This window comes from Ahaetulla prasina, chromosome 4 (genome assembly GCF_028640845.1).
Source record: "Ahaetulla prasina isolate Xishuangbanna chromosome 4, ASM2864084v1, whole genome shotgun sequence".
In the NCBI taxonomy this organism is placed as follows: domain Eukaryota; kingdom Metazoa; phylum Chordata; class Lepidosauria; order Squamata; family Colubridae; genus Ahaetulla; species Ahaetulla prasina.
Genome location: NC_080542.1, coordinates 98,657,688 through 98,674,204, shown reverse-complemented (window position 1 = coordinate 98,674,204; position 16,517 = coordinate 98,657,688). Strand labels below are relative to the sequence as shown.

The window sequence follows — 16,517 nt, the reverse complement described above, 5'->3', positions numbered from 1 at the left end:
AGCAGGTGGGAACCAAAGGTGAATGAGCCACCCTTAAAAGGACACGGTAAGTCCCTCCATTAGAGGTACTACCCTGGGACAACCCCCAAAGTTATCTATACCGGCAGTCCCCAGTCTTTTTGGCATGGTGACCCGGCAGGGGGGAGAAGGAATGGTTCTGCACAAGTGGTAGGTGCAAGTGTGAGAGTGCACAACCCATTTACGCAAATAGTAGGCGCATGGACTCGCCCCTGACACAAATGGAGCTGCATACGCAAGTGTGAGCACCTGCTGCATGCACAAGTGGAGGTGTGTGTGCATGCTTGCCTGCTGCTTGCATAGTCCAGTTCCCAAGTAATAGGCATTAGAAATATATAGAATATAAAAAGATGAACTGAAATATGACATGATTTTCAGAATGATTTCCAGTTATTCTAACATGCTTCTGTGTTAGTCCAAATGTAACTTTGACATTAAGTCTATGTGACTACCCAGTTCCATAATTATCTAATTATTTTAAAGCAATTAATTCCATGATTAATTAATCCATGATAAGAAAAAAACAAAACTCTAATTTTTAAAAGAAATGTTAAAACCTATCAAATTCTTCCTTAGCTGTCAGTATAGATAGAGGCTAACGCAACTGAAAAGTATTAAATATAACATAGTAGTACTATAGGAATAGCTAGTAATATGAGTTTGTGTCTTTACTCTTTTTTTAATCTATAACTGACCATCAAATGCAACATCATAGTGTTTCTTAATTACTTTTGGTTGGTTGTTTTGTTTACCAGATTTTCAATGTTAAAATTTCTTATTCAAAATAAAACTAACAAATGTTAAAAATTATTGTGTGTCCATTAAATATAATATACAAAATTTAGAATAATGATTTAGTAAGAATTTGATTTTTGCTTTATGCATAATGTCTACATCTTACAGCACAATAGTAAGCCAAGGATGTGGCATCTGAAAATCTTTTGTAGAGACCCCGACACCCTTCCAAAAATTTGCACTGGAAATTTGTAATGTGATGGAAGAGGACATCTATTAAATATTTGGGGAAGGGGCAAAGCTGAGGGAAAGAAGGGGATAGGATAGGGGAGGCTTCTGTGGAGCAAGCCTGAAGGGGAGAAGGGGAGAGGAGAGGAGAGGAGAGGCTTCTGTGCGGCAAGCCTGAGGGAGAGAAGGGGATATGATAGGGGAGCCTTCTGTGGTGCAAGCCTGAGGGAGAGAAGGGGAGAGGAGAGACCAATTGTAACTACTCATTAATTTTCAAGCTGTAAATGTCGATTTATCAAGCCTGATCACATCGTTTTGTAGCGAAACACAGGTATCCAGCTAGTTATATAATATATCAAGAATAGACTTAAGACAGGTAAGTTCCACTGCAAGCTGAATGGTTTGGATAGGAAAGATTTCTGAATGCAGACTGTTTAATGATACAATAACAAAATTCTTCCCCTTTATATTCATAAGGATTAGGAAAAATGGATTTCTTGTGAAATGTACAAAAATGGAGAACTAAATACCCATAGAAGAAAAAAAATCTAGAACAAGCTTTGAGAGGTTAGATGTTATCATATTGAGGACATTTGATGCTTCTGAATTACTGTTTTGCAACTGTGCTCACTAGACGTTTCCAATAAACCACAGCTTGATTTTTTTCCCCTGTCCACGATCTAGTTCTGCAGTTTGTTACTGCAAGCTAATTAACCTGGAGTAAAGTATAATAGCTTTCATAAAACTGGAAATTAATTGGATTTAAGCTAAATCTTCTACTGTAGTGAAATTTGCCATCTAAATTCTGTTTGACAAACAATGTATTTATTCTTATGTATAACTGCAGCCCAAAGATATGTGATTAGTTTCCATTATTTATTTCATATTTTATATACAACTTAACATAGCTTCTATATAGATGATACAATACAATGCTGTCTGCTGCGAGACACTAAATATTTTCCTTTTGAAAATCCTCATAGTCCTTTCATAACATAATTTCATGCGTCCTTTTCTAATTAAAAGTAGAACAGTGCCATTTTATTAAAACCCAGAAGGGGGGAAAACAAAGAAAAGACTCAAGAATGCTCCATGGGATGTCATTTAAGTTTATGAAAAGTAAAGTGCTCAGTGTTGAATAGAAAACAGTGGTTGTTGGGGTGTATAATGGAAGGGGTACTTTTCACGGAGATTGTTGTGTTCGAAGATTACTTACTGCCTTTGAAGAAAGTTTAAAAACATTTGTCTTAATTAATGAGAGCTGATGTGAATCTTGCCCCAACCCTTCTAAAATAAGTGTATTGACTCCCAGTTGGTTTCAAATACCATTCAAAGAACTTGTTTTAATCTTTAAATGACCTGGATCTGTACTAGCCTTTAAGTTTATAAGCTCCCCTTTGTCCTGAAGTTGGAAAAAAAGGGCCTGGATATGAGTTCTTACTCTGCCTTATTTACTATTTAAAACAGAATCTAGAAATAAAGTTGGGAACATAAAAATGCAGTCAGTTTTTTTTTTAACATTCTCTATGCATGTAGGAGGAAGGTTGGTATTCGGTTTTTTGGCAGGTGAGTATTCACAATGGCAATATTGCTACATCTGTTTGTTTTCATCCCTTAAGCTAATTATTGTGCAATACAACGTTTTTGTGTAGGTACTTCATAGTTTGTAGTTTACTACAAAGGTTTTTTTCATGTCTGGATAAAATTGTGTCTCTGTACCTCATAAAGGCTTCTAATTTGCTCGTAGCAGCAATTTATTGTTCATAGACCTTGAAAGTCCTATTCTCTGTGTTTTTTTAACATTAATACTTTAGAAGAGCAGAGTGGTTTTTACCGGCATACTGTTCACCTAGAAGGCAGTTAAGAATTGTATTTGGCAAATTTGTCAGGATTCAAATGCAAGTAACGAGGAAAAAAACATTATTGTATTAATACAATTTCCAGATGCATTCTGTTCTGGAAAATTGCCATTACAAGTGGTCTTTAATAACAACTTCTAAACTGGAGAGAGAAAATAAAAACTGGAGGTCAGGAACAGTAACTGATTTCTTAAAATGACAAGTATTGATGTACCTCAATCACAACATTTTATAAGGTTCAGACATTTTTTTATAAACTTTTGATCCTTTGCTTCACTTTTTTTAATCTGTTCTACACCCCCCTCCCCCCAAATCCTGTTATAGATGGGGGGGGGGGAGAAGGATTGGCTGTGCATTGCTATTTAATGATAGGATTAGGAGACTTCCATCTGCAAGAAACCAGGGAAAATGTTTATTTAATAGTATGCTGAAAAATATACTGCTTAGTTATATATAAAAGTTTTACTGGAAAATATGTAGTTTACATATTTTATTAGTAAAATATACTGAATTAGTTTTATATCATGTATATATTATAGAAATAGTCATGATGGAATTTAAGTTAAAATTCAAGGACTAATGCTAATCATTATGAAAAAAATCACAGTATTTCAGTACCTGTATCATTTTTTTTTTAAAAGGGTTATAAATTGGAAAAACTTCTATGGATAAGTGCTTAAGTGAACTAGCACACCTATTCAGTTATTTTAGCTTTTGGGTTAAAACCTTGAAAAACGAAGTTATTCTGTTCATAATTATTTCACTCTCATTCAGCTAATTTGATGTCTACCTCTGAAAAGACTGCTTTTACAGTATGTATATTTTATTTTATGTATATACATATAGAATAGAATAGAATAGAATAGAATAGAATAGAATAGAATAGGGCTGGAAGGGACCTGGAAGGTCCAGCCCCCTATACTATATAACCTGCCGATATATTATTTCAGATAAGTAACTGGCCAGTCTCTGCTTAAAAATCTCCAGTGATAGAGCTGCCACATTTTCTGGAGGCAAGCTGTTCCACTGTAAATTGTCCTCACTGTTAGGAAGTTTCTTCTTAATTCCAGGTTGCTTCTCTCTTTGATTAGTTTCTAACCATTATTTTTTGTCCTGCCCTTTGGTGCTTTGGAGAATAATTTGACTTCCTCTTTTTTGTGGCAGCCCCTCAGATACTGGAATCTCCAGGCCTTTGATCATCTTAGTTGCTCTTCTCTGAACTTTTTCCAAAGTCTCAGCATCTTTTTTGTAGTATGGTGACCAAAATTGGTTGCAGTATTCCAGGTATGGTCTTACTTGGGTTTTATAAAGCGGCACTAATACTTCACGTGATCTTGAGTCTATGCCTCTGTTTATACAACCCAGGATTGTATTAGCTTTTTTGCCTCCTGCTGCATGTTGCTGACTCTTATTCAAATGATCATCCACTAGGACTCCAAGTTCCATCTCACAGTTACTGTTTTTGAGCCAGGTCTCACCTAATCTGTATTTACACCTTTGATTTTTCCTACCTAAATGTAAAGCTTTGCTTTTCTCCATATTAAAATTCATTTTGATGGATAGGGTCCATTGTTCAAGTTTGTCTTCTGGGGTGTTAACTATTTCTGCCAGTTTAGTTATCATCTGCAAATTTGTTGAGTTCCCCTTCTATTCCCTCATCTAAGTCATTTATAAAGATATTGAAGAGTACTGGGCCTAAAGTGGAGCATTGTGGTACCCCGTTACTTACTTCTCTCCATGTGGATGTAGTACCATTAAGGACTACTCATTGATTATGGTTTCTCAGCCAGCTACAAATCCATCTGCTGGTGATGTTGTCTATTCCATATTTTTCTAGCTTACCAAGAAGTAGATTGTGGTCTACTTTGTCAAATGCATTACTGAAATCTAAGTATACTATGTCCACAGCATTTTGCTGGTCTACTAATTTAGTGACTTCATCGAAGAATGAAATAAGATTAGCTTGGCATGATTTGTTTTTAGCACTGTACTTCCCCTGCGCTCCAGGATTTTCGAAATATTTGGTACAATGGTTCTGAGAAAATGTCTGCCATCTCCTTTAGAACTCTGGGATATAATCTGTCACCTTCATCAAGGTCAGATAGGTGTTCTTTTACCATTTTCTTGCTTATTTTAATTTTTATTTCTGATTTGTCTTTTACAGTAGCTTTTTTGATACGTTGGGTTATAATTTCTTTTTGTGTGAAGACTGATGCAAAGAACGAGTTAACCAGCTCTGCTTTCTCTCTATTGCCTGTTACTTCCTTGCCATCTTCTCTCTTTAGTGGACCTACTGTTTCCTTGACTGTTTTCTTGTTATTAATACGTTGAAATAAACTTTTTTTTATTATTTTTGACTTTTGTAGCAAGCCTTATTTCATTCTGAACCTTTGCTTTCCTGACTTCGTCTCTGCATTATCTTGCTATCTGCTGATAATCAGCCTTAGTTATGTTTCCTTTCCATTTTCTGTGCTTGTCCTTTTGTCTTTCAGTTTATCAGAGAGATCTTTGTGCAGCCATGATAGTTTTTTCTTGAATTTCTTGTTTTTCTTTTTCAGTGGTATTATGTTGGACTGAGCTTTTATGATTGCATTTTTCAGAGTTTCCCATGCTTCTTGAGGACTTTAGGACTTTTGTCCATGGAATATTTCCTAGAATCTCTCTAAATTTGTTAATATATATATGTATGTATATATAATATGCATGAGTGGGCAGTTAGGTGTTTTCCAAGTCTTTGTGATTAAATCTGTCCAATTAGTATTGTGAATGGTACAGAATTACATGGTTTGTAATCCAAAATATCTGCAGGCATTGCATGATTTCTTTGGGGTGTGTGTTTGTGTGTGTGTGTGTGTACAAAATATTTACAATACTTTGAATTGGGATCAAGGAGGCTGCAGAGATACTCAGAGAAATGAGTTCAATGAGTGTCAGTTTTACCCAATTTTAAAAATTAGTATATATACATCTGTATGTATATATATGCACATGTATTAATTGGTGGTTAGATAAAATAAGCAATGAGAAGGAGAATCATGACAACATTATTACTTTATTCCTCATATTTTATATGGCCCAGACTTTATCATCTTCCCCTGAAGCCCTCTTTAGCAGCTCTTTATGCATGATTGTAGAATATAAGTAAATAGTGCTTTTACTGGAAAAAAAAACACTCTGCTATCATGTTTTCAGAAATATGGCAGTAATTGGTATTATTCAAATTTACATAATTTCTATTTGTTTTTCACCCCTATTTTTTTTTAATTACAGGCAGAGGATTCTTGTAAATGTAATGGCTGGAAAAACCCTAACCCACCTCCTACTCCACCCAGGGTAGACTTGCAGCAGTCTGTTGTAAGCCTTAGTGAACCGTGTCGTAGTTGTAATCATGCACTAGGTAAGGTTTTTTTGCTTGTTCTTTTTCAGAAATATTTTTGTGAATATTATAGTATACACCAGAATTTCCCAAACTGTGACATGTATTTTCCTTGGGCAAGTGCACATTGAGTCAAGGGAAGCTGTAAGTCAAGGGGAGATGTGAAGAACGTTTTAAATACATTGTTACATTAAAATCATATTTCCATTTTTTTTCATTATACAGGTAGTTCTCAACTTACAACTACAAATAAGCATTAAACATATGTGGCTAAATGAAAGTTTTTAACTTAATTTTGTGCCATTTTATGAATTTTCTTGACATACTTGTTAAGTGAATTACTGCAGTTCTTAAGCTAGTAACATGGTCATAAATTTATCCTCAATAAATTGAATCTGCCTTCCCATTGACTTTGCCTGCCAGAAGATGATAAAGATGATCACATGATCTTGGGACACTGCAACTATCATACTTATGAGCCAATTGACAAGCATCCAAACTTTGACCATGGGTTGCTGCTTAGTGTGAAAAAATAACTTTTTAGTGGCATTGTAACTTCAAACAGTCAGTAAATGAAAGGCTGTAAGTTGAGGATTACTTGTATTGTTTTCATTGTTCGTTGGTGTTCATTTTGAATTTTTAGGAGAGGGATGTTCATTAAGGTATCATAAAGGAAATATGAAGATAAAAATTTAGGAATCTGTGTCATAAAGTATATATGGGGGTATTTGGGTTTGTGTGTATGTATGTAATGCCATTTTACTTATTTGTACAAGTATTCACCTTAGTGGTATATCTAAAAATATGCTGCAGATGAAAATAGTATAGCAAGGAAAGACTGAGTAAGTAGTAATTCTTTCTGTTTCAGATAAGCCATCGGTCTTGCCTCTAAGGGTGATAAAGCAAGGTTATAAGGGGAACCTATGTCATACTATCACTTGGCTTGCATACCTTGTCAAAAATAGAATAAAGCCTGGACAAAGATTGTGTAACTAGCATTCCATTATATATCGTGCTTTAATTAGCTAGTATCCACAGCTTGTCACAGTTTAAAGTTGCTAATGACATTTATTATAGAACAGGGCCAATGAAACAATGGAGTTTAATTATATTTAGTGTCAGGAACCAGAATAGACTTCAAAAGTAGTACAAGTTTATTTCATGCTACATATACACAAGTATTTGAATTGTTAACAATCAGGGTGAATTGGTACCAAATCAGAATAAATAGATTTGTGGGGGGAGGGAGGGCTGGACTTAGTTCACTTACAGGATTGTAGTGACTCCAAACTGATATATTTGACGCCGCCCTTGGGCTCATCTTGATCATCTCCTATGTTTAGCTTTGCAGGGACAAAAAGACAATGCTTTTTCAAGCAAAAATCTGACAACTTCTGCTTTAAAGCAGATAGATAAATTACTGAAGAAATCATGATATAAGTTTAGACTTCAGAGTTTAAATGGTGTTATTAAAATGACAGCTTAACTAATTTCCTAATTAGCATCTGGCTGTTGCATGGTTACCATTTATTAAGCTTTTAAGACAGAAATATTATTTTTGTTAAGTTGTCAGGGACATATATTAATAAATGTTTTTCAAAAAAAATTGAATGAGTTATTAATATACAGCACGTGGGCATTAGAAAATCCTGGTAAAATTTAGTGGAGTTTTTCATTTCAAATTTTTCCTAGAGAAAATGGATCTTTGATAGTATCTGAAATAAAATTGTATCTGAGAAGGCAATCTGTAAGAAATGTTAGATTACCAGTATCATTTAAGGCTAGATGAAGTAATTCCTTCTATTTGTAAACTGTTAATCAAAACATTCTCCTAGTAGCAAACATGCCTGCATTATCAAATGTATAATATGAAACATATAATAAAAGATCAATCCCTTGTATATATATATTTTAAAAAAGATTTAGTATAGTAGTAGAATTGTGCTTGCTCCTACAAGTAAATCTTTCATTAACTAAACAAGAAGAAAAGCTAAAAATAATTCTGAACATTGTTGTAAACAGCCTGTTCCTTGGAAAAGAACGCATTAGTAATTTTCAGAGCTTGAACAGGCTTTATCAAATGTTTGCTCCAGGGTGATATAAACAAGTTTGACTCTTGCTAGTTTAAGATTGGCATTGTGTTGTTAGGCTCCTCAAACCTATGATTTTCCTAAGCTGAATTGAAGCCTATACATAAAAAGAAGGCATAAAGTCAAGAATCACTGTACTATATATTTTCAGTGGTTTGACCTTTTCCTTGAAAGCCTAAGATTTCCTTGTTTGTTTTAGCTGCTCATGTTTCCCATTTGGAGAATGTCTCAGAAGAAGAAATGAACAGGCTGTTGGGAATTGTGTTGGATGTTGAGTATCTCTTCACCTGTGTTCACAAAGAAGAAGATGCAGATACCAAGCAGGTTTATTTCTACTTATTCAAGGTAAATTGAATGTTTAGAAAATACATTTTAAGTTGTAGCTGTGACCTCAAATGCACTCATCTAAGCCAGACTTACAAGTGCGTAGATATATTATAAACATAAATAAAATATGAAATTGTCACATTTCATTATCATTTTCCAACTTTTTTCAACAGCTTTTGAGGAAGTGTATATTACATATGGGAAAACCTGTTGTGGAAGGATCTCTGGAAAGTCCCCCATTTGAGAAACCTAGTATTGAACAGGTAAAGTATACATGCAGGCATCTCTTAGTATGATATTATGTTTATCTAATAGTTCTTTTAAAACAGATAGTCTATGGCAATACAAAAATATGATTTTCTTATGTTGACCAGGAAAGAAAGCTGTCAACATAAAAGTTCACATTAGGATAGTTTTGCCTTTTCTTATGCCAACAGGCATTGTAAATCAATTGCATGTATTTTAGAATTCAACTTGCACTTTCATCTGTATGTTATAATGATTATCTTTAGTTTAAGTAGTACTCTTCTTAATGTATTCTTTTGTACATGTCTGCAGAGAGGCCTTTGTATTTTAGTTCAGTGCCCCTGGAAATTGGATGGAAAAAGCATCTTGTAAATTGGAAAATCCATCATTAGCAATACAAAAGAGGATGTTTAAAAGGAATCCAGTAGCTGATACAATTTGTATCACTACAAGACCCTAGGTAGGTAGCTGATATTTTTAGAAACTAAGGTGCTGATTCAGGAAGGTAACTATTGTTATTAGCTAAGATTAATATATAAGCATTAGTTAAATTTTAAGCATTTAATAAGCTTATTGTACTGGAATGAGGTTTAAAACTGTATTGGAATTTTGGTTGTTTTAAGCACCCATTTGAGAAGATTAATAATGTCATGAACAAATCTGGATATATAGGTTAATTATATCAAATTATTTTGATCAAAGTTACTTTGGCAAATGCAGTTTGGATTCATATATGAAACTGGGGCTGTATTTATTACAGCCAGGGAAGATTCACTAAGATGCTCTGAGATGGACAGTAATGGGCGATACAGGCACAAAGAAACATTTGAGTTACAATAATTACTTGACATCGCAGTTCCCCTTCTCTTCTTGTACTTCTCTATACTTTCAAGTGAGAAGAAACATTGGTGGGAAGGGAGGGCTTAAACTTTGGATGCAGTATTAGAAACTATATTGTTCTCCAGCGTGTCAGGGAAGATCATCCAGACATGGGTAGTGCTCTACTTCTCTACTTGGAGACCAAGTCAAACTTCGTTGGCCACGCCTACTCCTATCCCGGGAGCTCCCCAGTTCAACTTGGTCTTCCACGAGTTGAGACTGAGGAAAGAGACTCACCCATACTTTCTTTCATGAAAAAGATGATAGCTATTTAGACGAACTTCTCGAACGAGGCTCGGCTATCGCTGGTGAGTGATCTGGGAGATTATCGGTCCGCTAGTAATCCTCCCTATTGGCTTGGATTTCAGCCGAGGTCCCTGCCCTTTCCATGCTTAGTGGAGGGGCATTGCCTGCTAACAGGCTGCCCCTGGCATTAGTCTGCACCTGCAGAAAGGGACTCAGTCAATGCCTAGATTCATCTAGGCATACTGATGCGACCAGCGCTTCGGCGCCTCAAGAGCCGCGGCAGGAGTGCTCATGGTGAGCCAGGCTGCCTTACCCACAGAGAAAGCGGCTGATGCATTAGGCGCCATTACAGCCATGGCAGGAGCGCTGACAAGAGTCAGGCTGTCCGAACTGCAATACAGTGGCCGGCGTGGTAGACGCTCTTTCGCCTTATCAGGAGTGCTCATTAAGAGCCCGACAGCCCGAACTGCGGAGGAAAGGCTGGCACATTAGGCGCCATTATGGCCACGGCAGGAGCGCTCATGATGAGCCAGTCTTCCTGAACTGCGGATGAAGCGGCGGGTGCACTAGACGCCATTATAGCTGCAGCAGGAGCACTCATGGCAAGCCAGGCTGCCCAAACTGTGAATGAAGCGGCAGGCGCGCTAGGCACCTTTTCAACCACGGCAGGAGTGCTCATGGCGAGCCAGGCTGCCTGAATTGTGGATGTAGCAGCGAGCGCTCTAAGCTCCTTTACAGTCGCGGCAGGAGCACTCATTACGAGCCAGATTGCCAGAATGGTGGACGGAGCGGCTGGTGCACTGATGCCTTATAGCCGCGGCAGGAGTGCTCATAGCAGCCAGCCTGCCCGATTGGAGCTGGAGAGGCGGGCGCGCTAGGCGCCATTACAGCTACGGCAGGAGTGCTCTTACTAAGCCAGGCTGCCTGAGCTGCAGAGATTGTAGTTGGCGTGCTAGGCGCCGTTAAGGCTGCGGTAGGAGCACCGCGGCGGAGACTGGCTCCTCATCGACCAGCTTCCCCTCTGTGACTGGAGGGGACCACTGCCGAAGTTCCTCATAGCCGCGGCAGGAGAAGAGGTGAGCAGACTGTCTTCTCCTATTATGCAACGAGACGGAGGCACTCGGTGGAATTACAGCCACGGCGGGAGGGCTCCCTTCAAGCCAGTCTGCCTGATGACAGGGTAAGCGGCTGGCGCAATCAGCACTTTGACACTGGTGTCAGATACTTCCGCCTTCGGATCACTTTGTCTTTTTCTGTTTCCATAAGAGCCAGCCGCCTGCCTAATTTTGAAGGGATCTGGCAGAGGTTTGGCACCCTTTTTAGGCGCTCTGTGGCTGCGCCTTGTTAACTAATCTGCCTGCTATAGCATGGTCGGCAGTTTTGGCACCATTTGCTGCAAAGGCAGTTGCTCCTTATGAGCCAGCCTACCTTGCAGCTACTGACAGAAGGAGCTTACCATGCTTACACTGCTGGGGAAAGGTGAAAGTCGTTCACTGGAGCAAGTTTGCCTAGTATTAGATGTAGCTGCCAGTCCTCTGCCCCCCCCTTTCTAGAGATCTTCTCATACAGAGAACCACTTGACTCATTTTGTTAAGGCTCCAGGCTGTTAACCAGTAACCGGTGGTCCTAGTTCAGCTTAGAACAGTGACTGGGGTTTCTAACCCATGAGAAGGGTTATCCCCTCAGGTAACCAGGTGGCGATAGTCAGCAAGTATTCCACCCACAAATTCAGTCAGTGCCTGTCAGCATCGGTGTATCTACTCCCTTGGGAGAATTCTAGTTGTTTGTGCCACAATTCGCCCCACATGGTTGGAGACCTGGCCAGGAGCACAGTTCAACTTAACCGGTCACCTGACGGCTCCTTCCATGACTGGTGGCCTGCAGGTCTCTGGCTGGGCTCACCTCAGTGGGTATGAGGGTCAGGCTCCTCTATTGCCTCTATGCCACAAGTTCACGTAAAACATTTCATAGTCTTCCATCACAGGTTCTCCAGTGTGGATCTCCCACTGATGACATGATCAAACTCTCCCATTGTAGGCATATATTGACAAGACCTCTGTCTCATGGACCTCCAGGTCCCTTTCTTTGCATCAGTTAGGTCCACTTTCTGCAGTTCCCAGAGCAACGGTTGAAATGCAGTACTGCAGACTACTTCTGCTGGTCACCAGCTGTCAGTGGATCGATGGAGCAAACATCATCAGACACAAGGTTGATTCAGCCTTTCATAATTCCGAGGCTGGTAAGGTGGGCACCCAGATTGTTGGGAGCAGTACACTGATTATGAACTGCTTAGTAGGGACTGTGAACCGCTGTAAAGCATTATATAAGTCTAAGTGCTATCAAGGGCATTACTAATAGCACAGCGGCAAGCGACCTAGTACTCTAGCATGCTAAGCATGTGCCACAATGAAACAAATATGGAATCCCAGTACATGGGAACACTGCCTCCTATAATAGGCGTTTGGGTAGATGACGCAGATTCCCGGTGACCACCCCCTTCCTGGCCGTGATCCAGAGACGGGGTCCTTTCAAGTGCAACACTACCAACCCTGCCAGGGGAACGTGTCTACATAGGTAGCCAGGGAACCTGGTAACATCCTGTAAGCACCCGGACAGTGTCCTCCCCATAGCAGCCATATTCTCAACCTCTCCCTTGTTTACAAACGGGGAGAATAAAATTACCACTCTGAACAGGAGCATGATTGAGTCTATATGGCTCCTTCTCATACCCTACTGGCCCAGTGGCAGAGCAATGGCCTGCAACAAGCAGACCTTACCAACAGAGGCGTATTTACCAATCAGCGTTGAACAGTTTGGTCTGTTTCTGTTTCATCTAACATGGAGGCCAGTATTCGGTAGATATTGGTAAGGGCATAATAACTTTGTAGCACAGCCACAAACGCAAAAGAAGGGGCTTCCTCTATATCAGACAATGTCAATTGATGTACCACAGATAAGGGGTATTCCCAACGGTCACATGGTAGGCAGTCAATCTGGCCCCGAAGGTCTCAGCCTCCCTTGAATTCTTGATTACGGTTCAGCCTTCCTCATTGACTCATCCTCCAGCCTTCGAGAAGGCCAAGAATTACAAACAAACAGATCCCTTCGCTACTTCTAGCAGGTGGCCAAATTAATCCGCGAGTTTACACATGTGGGATAGTGAGAACCCTCATCCCATAGGGTATATAGTTCTCCCTGCTATGATACCAGACTCAAGCACCAGGCAATCTAGGACACACCTGCACTAAAGCCTCTGACCGGGCTCTCTTGCATTATCATAAGCAAGAGGTGTCCCTCCCTACCATGGTGGGAATTTTTCCAGGCAGATGTTGTCAGGGAGAGGGATCGCTATTGCGTTTCCTTTCTCTTTCAGGGGATACTTTTCACTGTTCCATCTGGCCTTTGTTCCTTATGATTCTGCCATTGGCGGATAACGGATGCATCCCCACTGCTAACGACAGATTAGGGTCCCATTGTCTTGAGTGCCACTCAGTGACCATTGCACGGCCCAGCTGCAGCGCCACAAGGTCAGCTTCAGTCTGACCCATCTCATTTGCTCTCACCTATTGTCTCTACAGAGATTATGCGCCTCCTTTTAGAGGTCCCATCCTGGACCTCAAACATGACGCGGATTCCCTGGCTCTAGCGGTAGTGGGACCCTTTGTTTCTCAGGGGAGTCGGGGTCTGTGCAGAACCCATGGTGAGAGCCACCTCTCAATGGACAGGAACATTGGAGGTGATCATGATGCTACCACAGCTGGGAGTTCAGTATTGACACAACACATCGGACTGCCCTGGCTGTTTTTCTGTCCATTGATTTAGGTCACCTAGCATGTTCCGGTTGCTGTATCCTCCAGCAGACAGGGTATGTGCCTTGGACCTATGGCTGGTGAACCCTTCAGTCTCTGGTAAGGTGTCGTCTGAGCGGGTTTCCCGTGCAGGGGAACTAGCTTTGTCAAATGGTGTCCTTAGGTCACTGCTCCAGACCCGGAAAATTGACTTCCTGATCCAGCCTGGTCTCTGTCGGCATCAGCACATGGACAATTATGGGGTCCTCAACTACAGGTAGGTGACAATGGGTCAGCGACAACCTGTCCTCTGTCCAGCTCCAAGGGCGCTTATCCGCTTTCTTTCCTCCTGCCTTGGATTCGGGATCATAGGATTCAATTTAACTGCCCATACTTCCCGGTGAGTCCTGAGTGGGGAGGCTTTCTCTCTCCTAGGCTCTGCCCCTGTTTCTCTGATAGGAGGTTACGATCTGTCTGATCAACTTCGCATGGTGCCCCAGCGTCACCTGTTTGGCAAGCGGGTTGTGTTTTGATTTCCCTGGGTAACCCAGTTGGCCACATTCTGTAAGCGGGGTTGCTTTGGGATTGTTTGGGATTTGAATTCTTCTCTGAACAATATTAAGCTGTTGGCCACAGGACACCTTCTGTGGGCAGGTGGTCACAGTTATCCTTCATTGGATCCTGGTGAGCTTAGGGATTGTTAGTACCCTCTCAGTTCCCCTGACAAATCGCGTAACTGGCAGCCTGCTCAAGGGAAGTGCAACCTACTCTACGTCCAGTCCGCCACGGCAGGGTGCAGTTTGGACTCCCACTACTTCCAACACGTATCTCTATGGCCACAGATACTCGGAGGTCTTTCAGTTACCTTCTTCAGCGGTCTTACTCGGCTCGGTGTATGGCCTGGCGGGGCTTGACCAACCGCTGTCTCGTAGTTTTGCCTTACTGGGGTGTTCGTCCCACCAGGGGCTGGTGGTCCGGATTCTTCCTTCCTTCTACAGGTGTCTTCCATGGGCATCAAGGTTGAGCCGTCGACTCTTGGAACGGGAGTCGGCTGTCCACTACTTCGCATACATTATTCGGGACCTGCTGTCTCCTGGGAATTGAAGTCGCACGCCCACTACTTCACCTCTGTTACTCCGAACAGGCTGATGCCCCATGCATCTAGGCAATGCTGTCTGGGGTGTTGTCATGCCAGAACCGCGACCCACATCCTTGGTTCAGTACGTAAGTTGGGCCAGGTGGTCTAACATCCCTCTGCCCTGTGATCTCAGGGTGGGGGCTCTCTCTCTGGCTGGGTTGGCCGTAACTGAGCTGGTCCTCTGGACTGCTCACTCAGAGCAGGGGATTCGTACCAGACTTCTTCCCTCCCGTGTGACTAACCGGCTTTGGTAAGTCCCATGTCTGGATGATCTTCCCTGACACGCTGGAGAATGGGCATTGGTCCTACCTGAGATGCCCTTTCTCGGCGTGAAGGGAAGATCATCCAGCCCCACCCTGCTGACCGTCTGGTCTGTAGTCCGGGAGGGACTCTTATTTTCCAGGTGGTGAGTCTCAGCATCGCTACGCCTTCGTTTTACTGGGGAGCTCCCAGGACAGGAGTAGGCATGGCCAACAAAGTTTGACTCGGTCTCCAAGTAGAGAAGCAGAGCACTACCCATGTCTGGATGATCTTCCCTTCATGCCGAGAGAGGGTGTCTCAGGTAGGACAAATGCCCAATTTACAAACTTTAGCTCATAACTCCAGAATTATAGTTTTAAATACTATGGGTGTGTTTTATAAAATTATAGACATAATAAGAGCACTTTAGATGCGAAATGTGTCTTAAACTGAAGGGCATTCCTGAACATCATGGTTTATTATACAGAATTGCCCATATATTATTGATCTTTGGTTTGTATACCAACATAAAATCACTGTTAGTTATAATGAAGTTCATATCTCATTATATATTGTGGACTAAGATATGCCATTGTGATTGACCAAACTATATATTGGTAAGAGGGAACCTATGGCACAGGTGCCACAGATGGCACACGGAACTATCTCTGCGGGCACGCAAGCTGTTGCCCTAGATCAGCTCCACCACTCATGTGCGCATGCCTCCTGCTGGCCAGCTGACTGATCTGCAGTGATGCACGCGCATGTACGGAAGGAACTGGGGGGGGTTTGTGCACACATATGCAGGGGACGGGGGGGTCATGCGCACATGCACGGGGGCCCAAGGGGATGTGGCATGCCCCCCCACCTGATTTTGAGCCTAGCAGGTCTTCCTGAAGCCGCCTGGGACCAAAAACGGGCCGGGCGGGTGCTTGGGGGTGCGGGCATGTGTGGAGAGAGCAGGGGAAGCACAGGGGGTGGGGGACGCGTGCATGCTCAGAGAGACGGGGAAATATGGGGCGTGCATGTGCATGCACGGGGTCGGGGCATGCTGGAGGCATTGCATTATGGGTGGGCACACACACATGCATTGTCACACACACGCATGCTTTTGGCACCCGAGGAAAAAAAGGTTAGCCATCACTGCTATATATTATAAAGAGTGATATACAGGCAGTCCTCAACTTATAATCACAATTGGGCCCAACATTTATGTTGTTAAGTGAAACATTTGTTAAATGAGTTTTACCTCATTTTATGACCCTTTTTGCCACATTTATTAAGTGAATCACTGCAGTCACTAAATAAGTAACCTGGTTGTTAAGTGAATCTGCTTCCCCATTGACT

The 16,517-nt window shown here is 41.4% G+C and overlaps 1 protein-coding gene across 3 annotated transcripts in view; it reads left to right on the top strand.

The window, feature by feature from the left end:
- KAT2B (lysine acetyltransferase 2B) overlaps positions 1-16,517 on the top strand; it is an 86,995-nt gene that overhangs the window by 14,422 nt on the left and 56,056 nt on the right. For all 3 annotated transcript variants that reach the window (XM_058183773.1, XM_058183772.1, XM_058183774.1), the window contains exons 2-4: positions 6,111-6,237; positions 8,506-8,651; positions 8,807-8,896. In XM_058183773.1, coding sequence (XP_058039756.1) covers positions 6,111-6,237; positions 8,506-8,651; positions 8,807-8,896 — 363 coding nt within the window. The remainder of the gene's footprint in view (positions 1-6,110; positions 6,238-8,505; positions 8,652-8,806; positions 8,897-16,517) is intronic.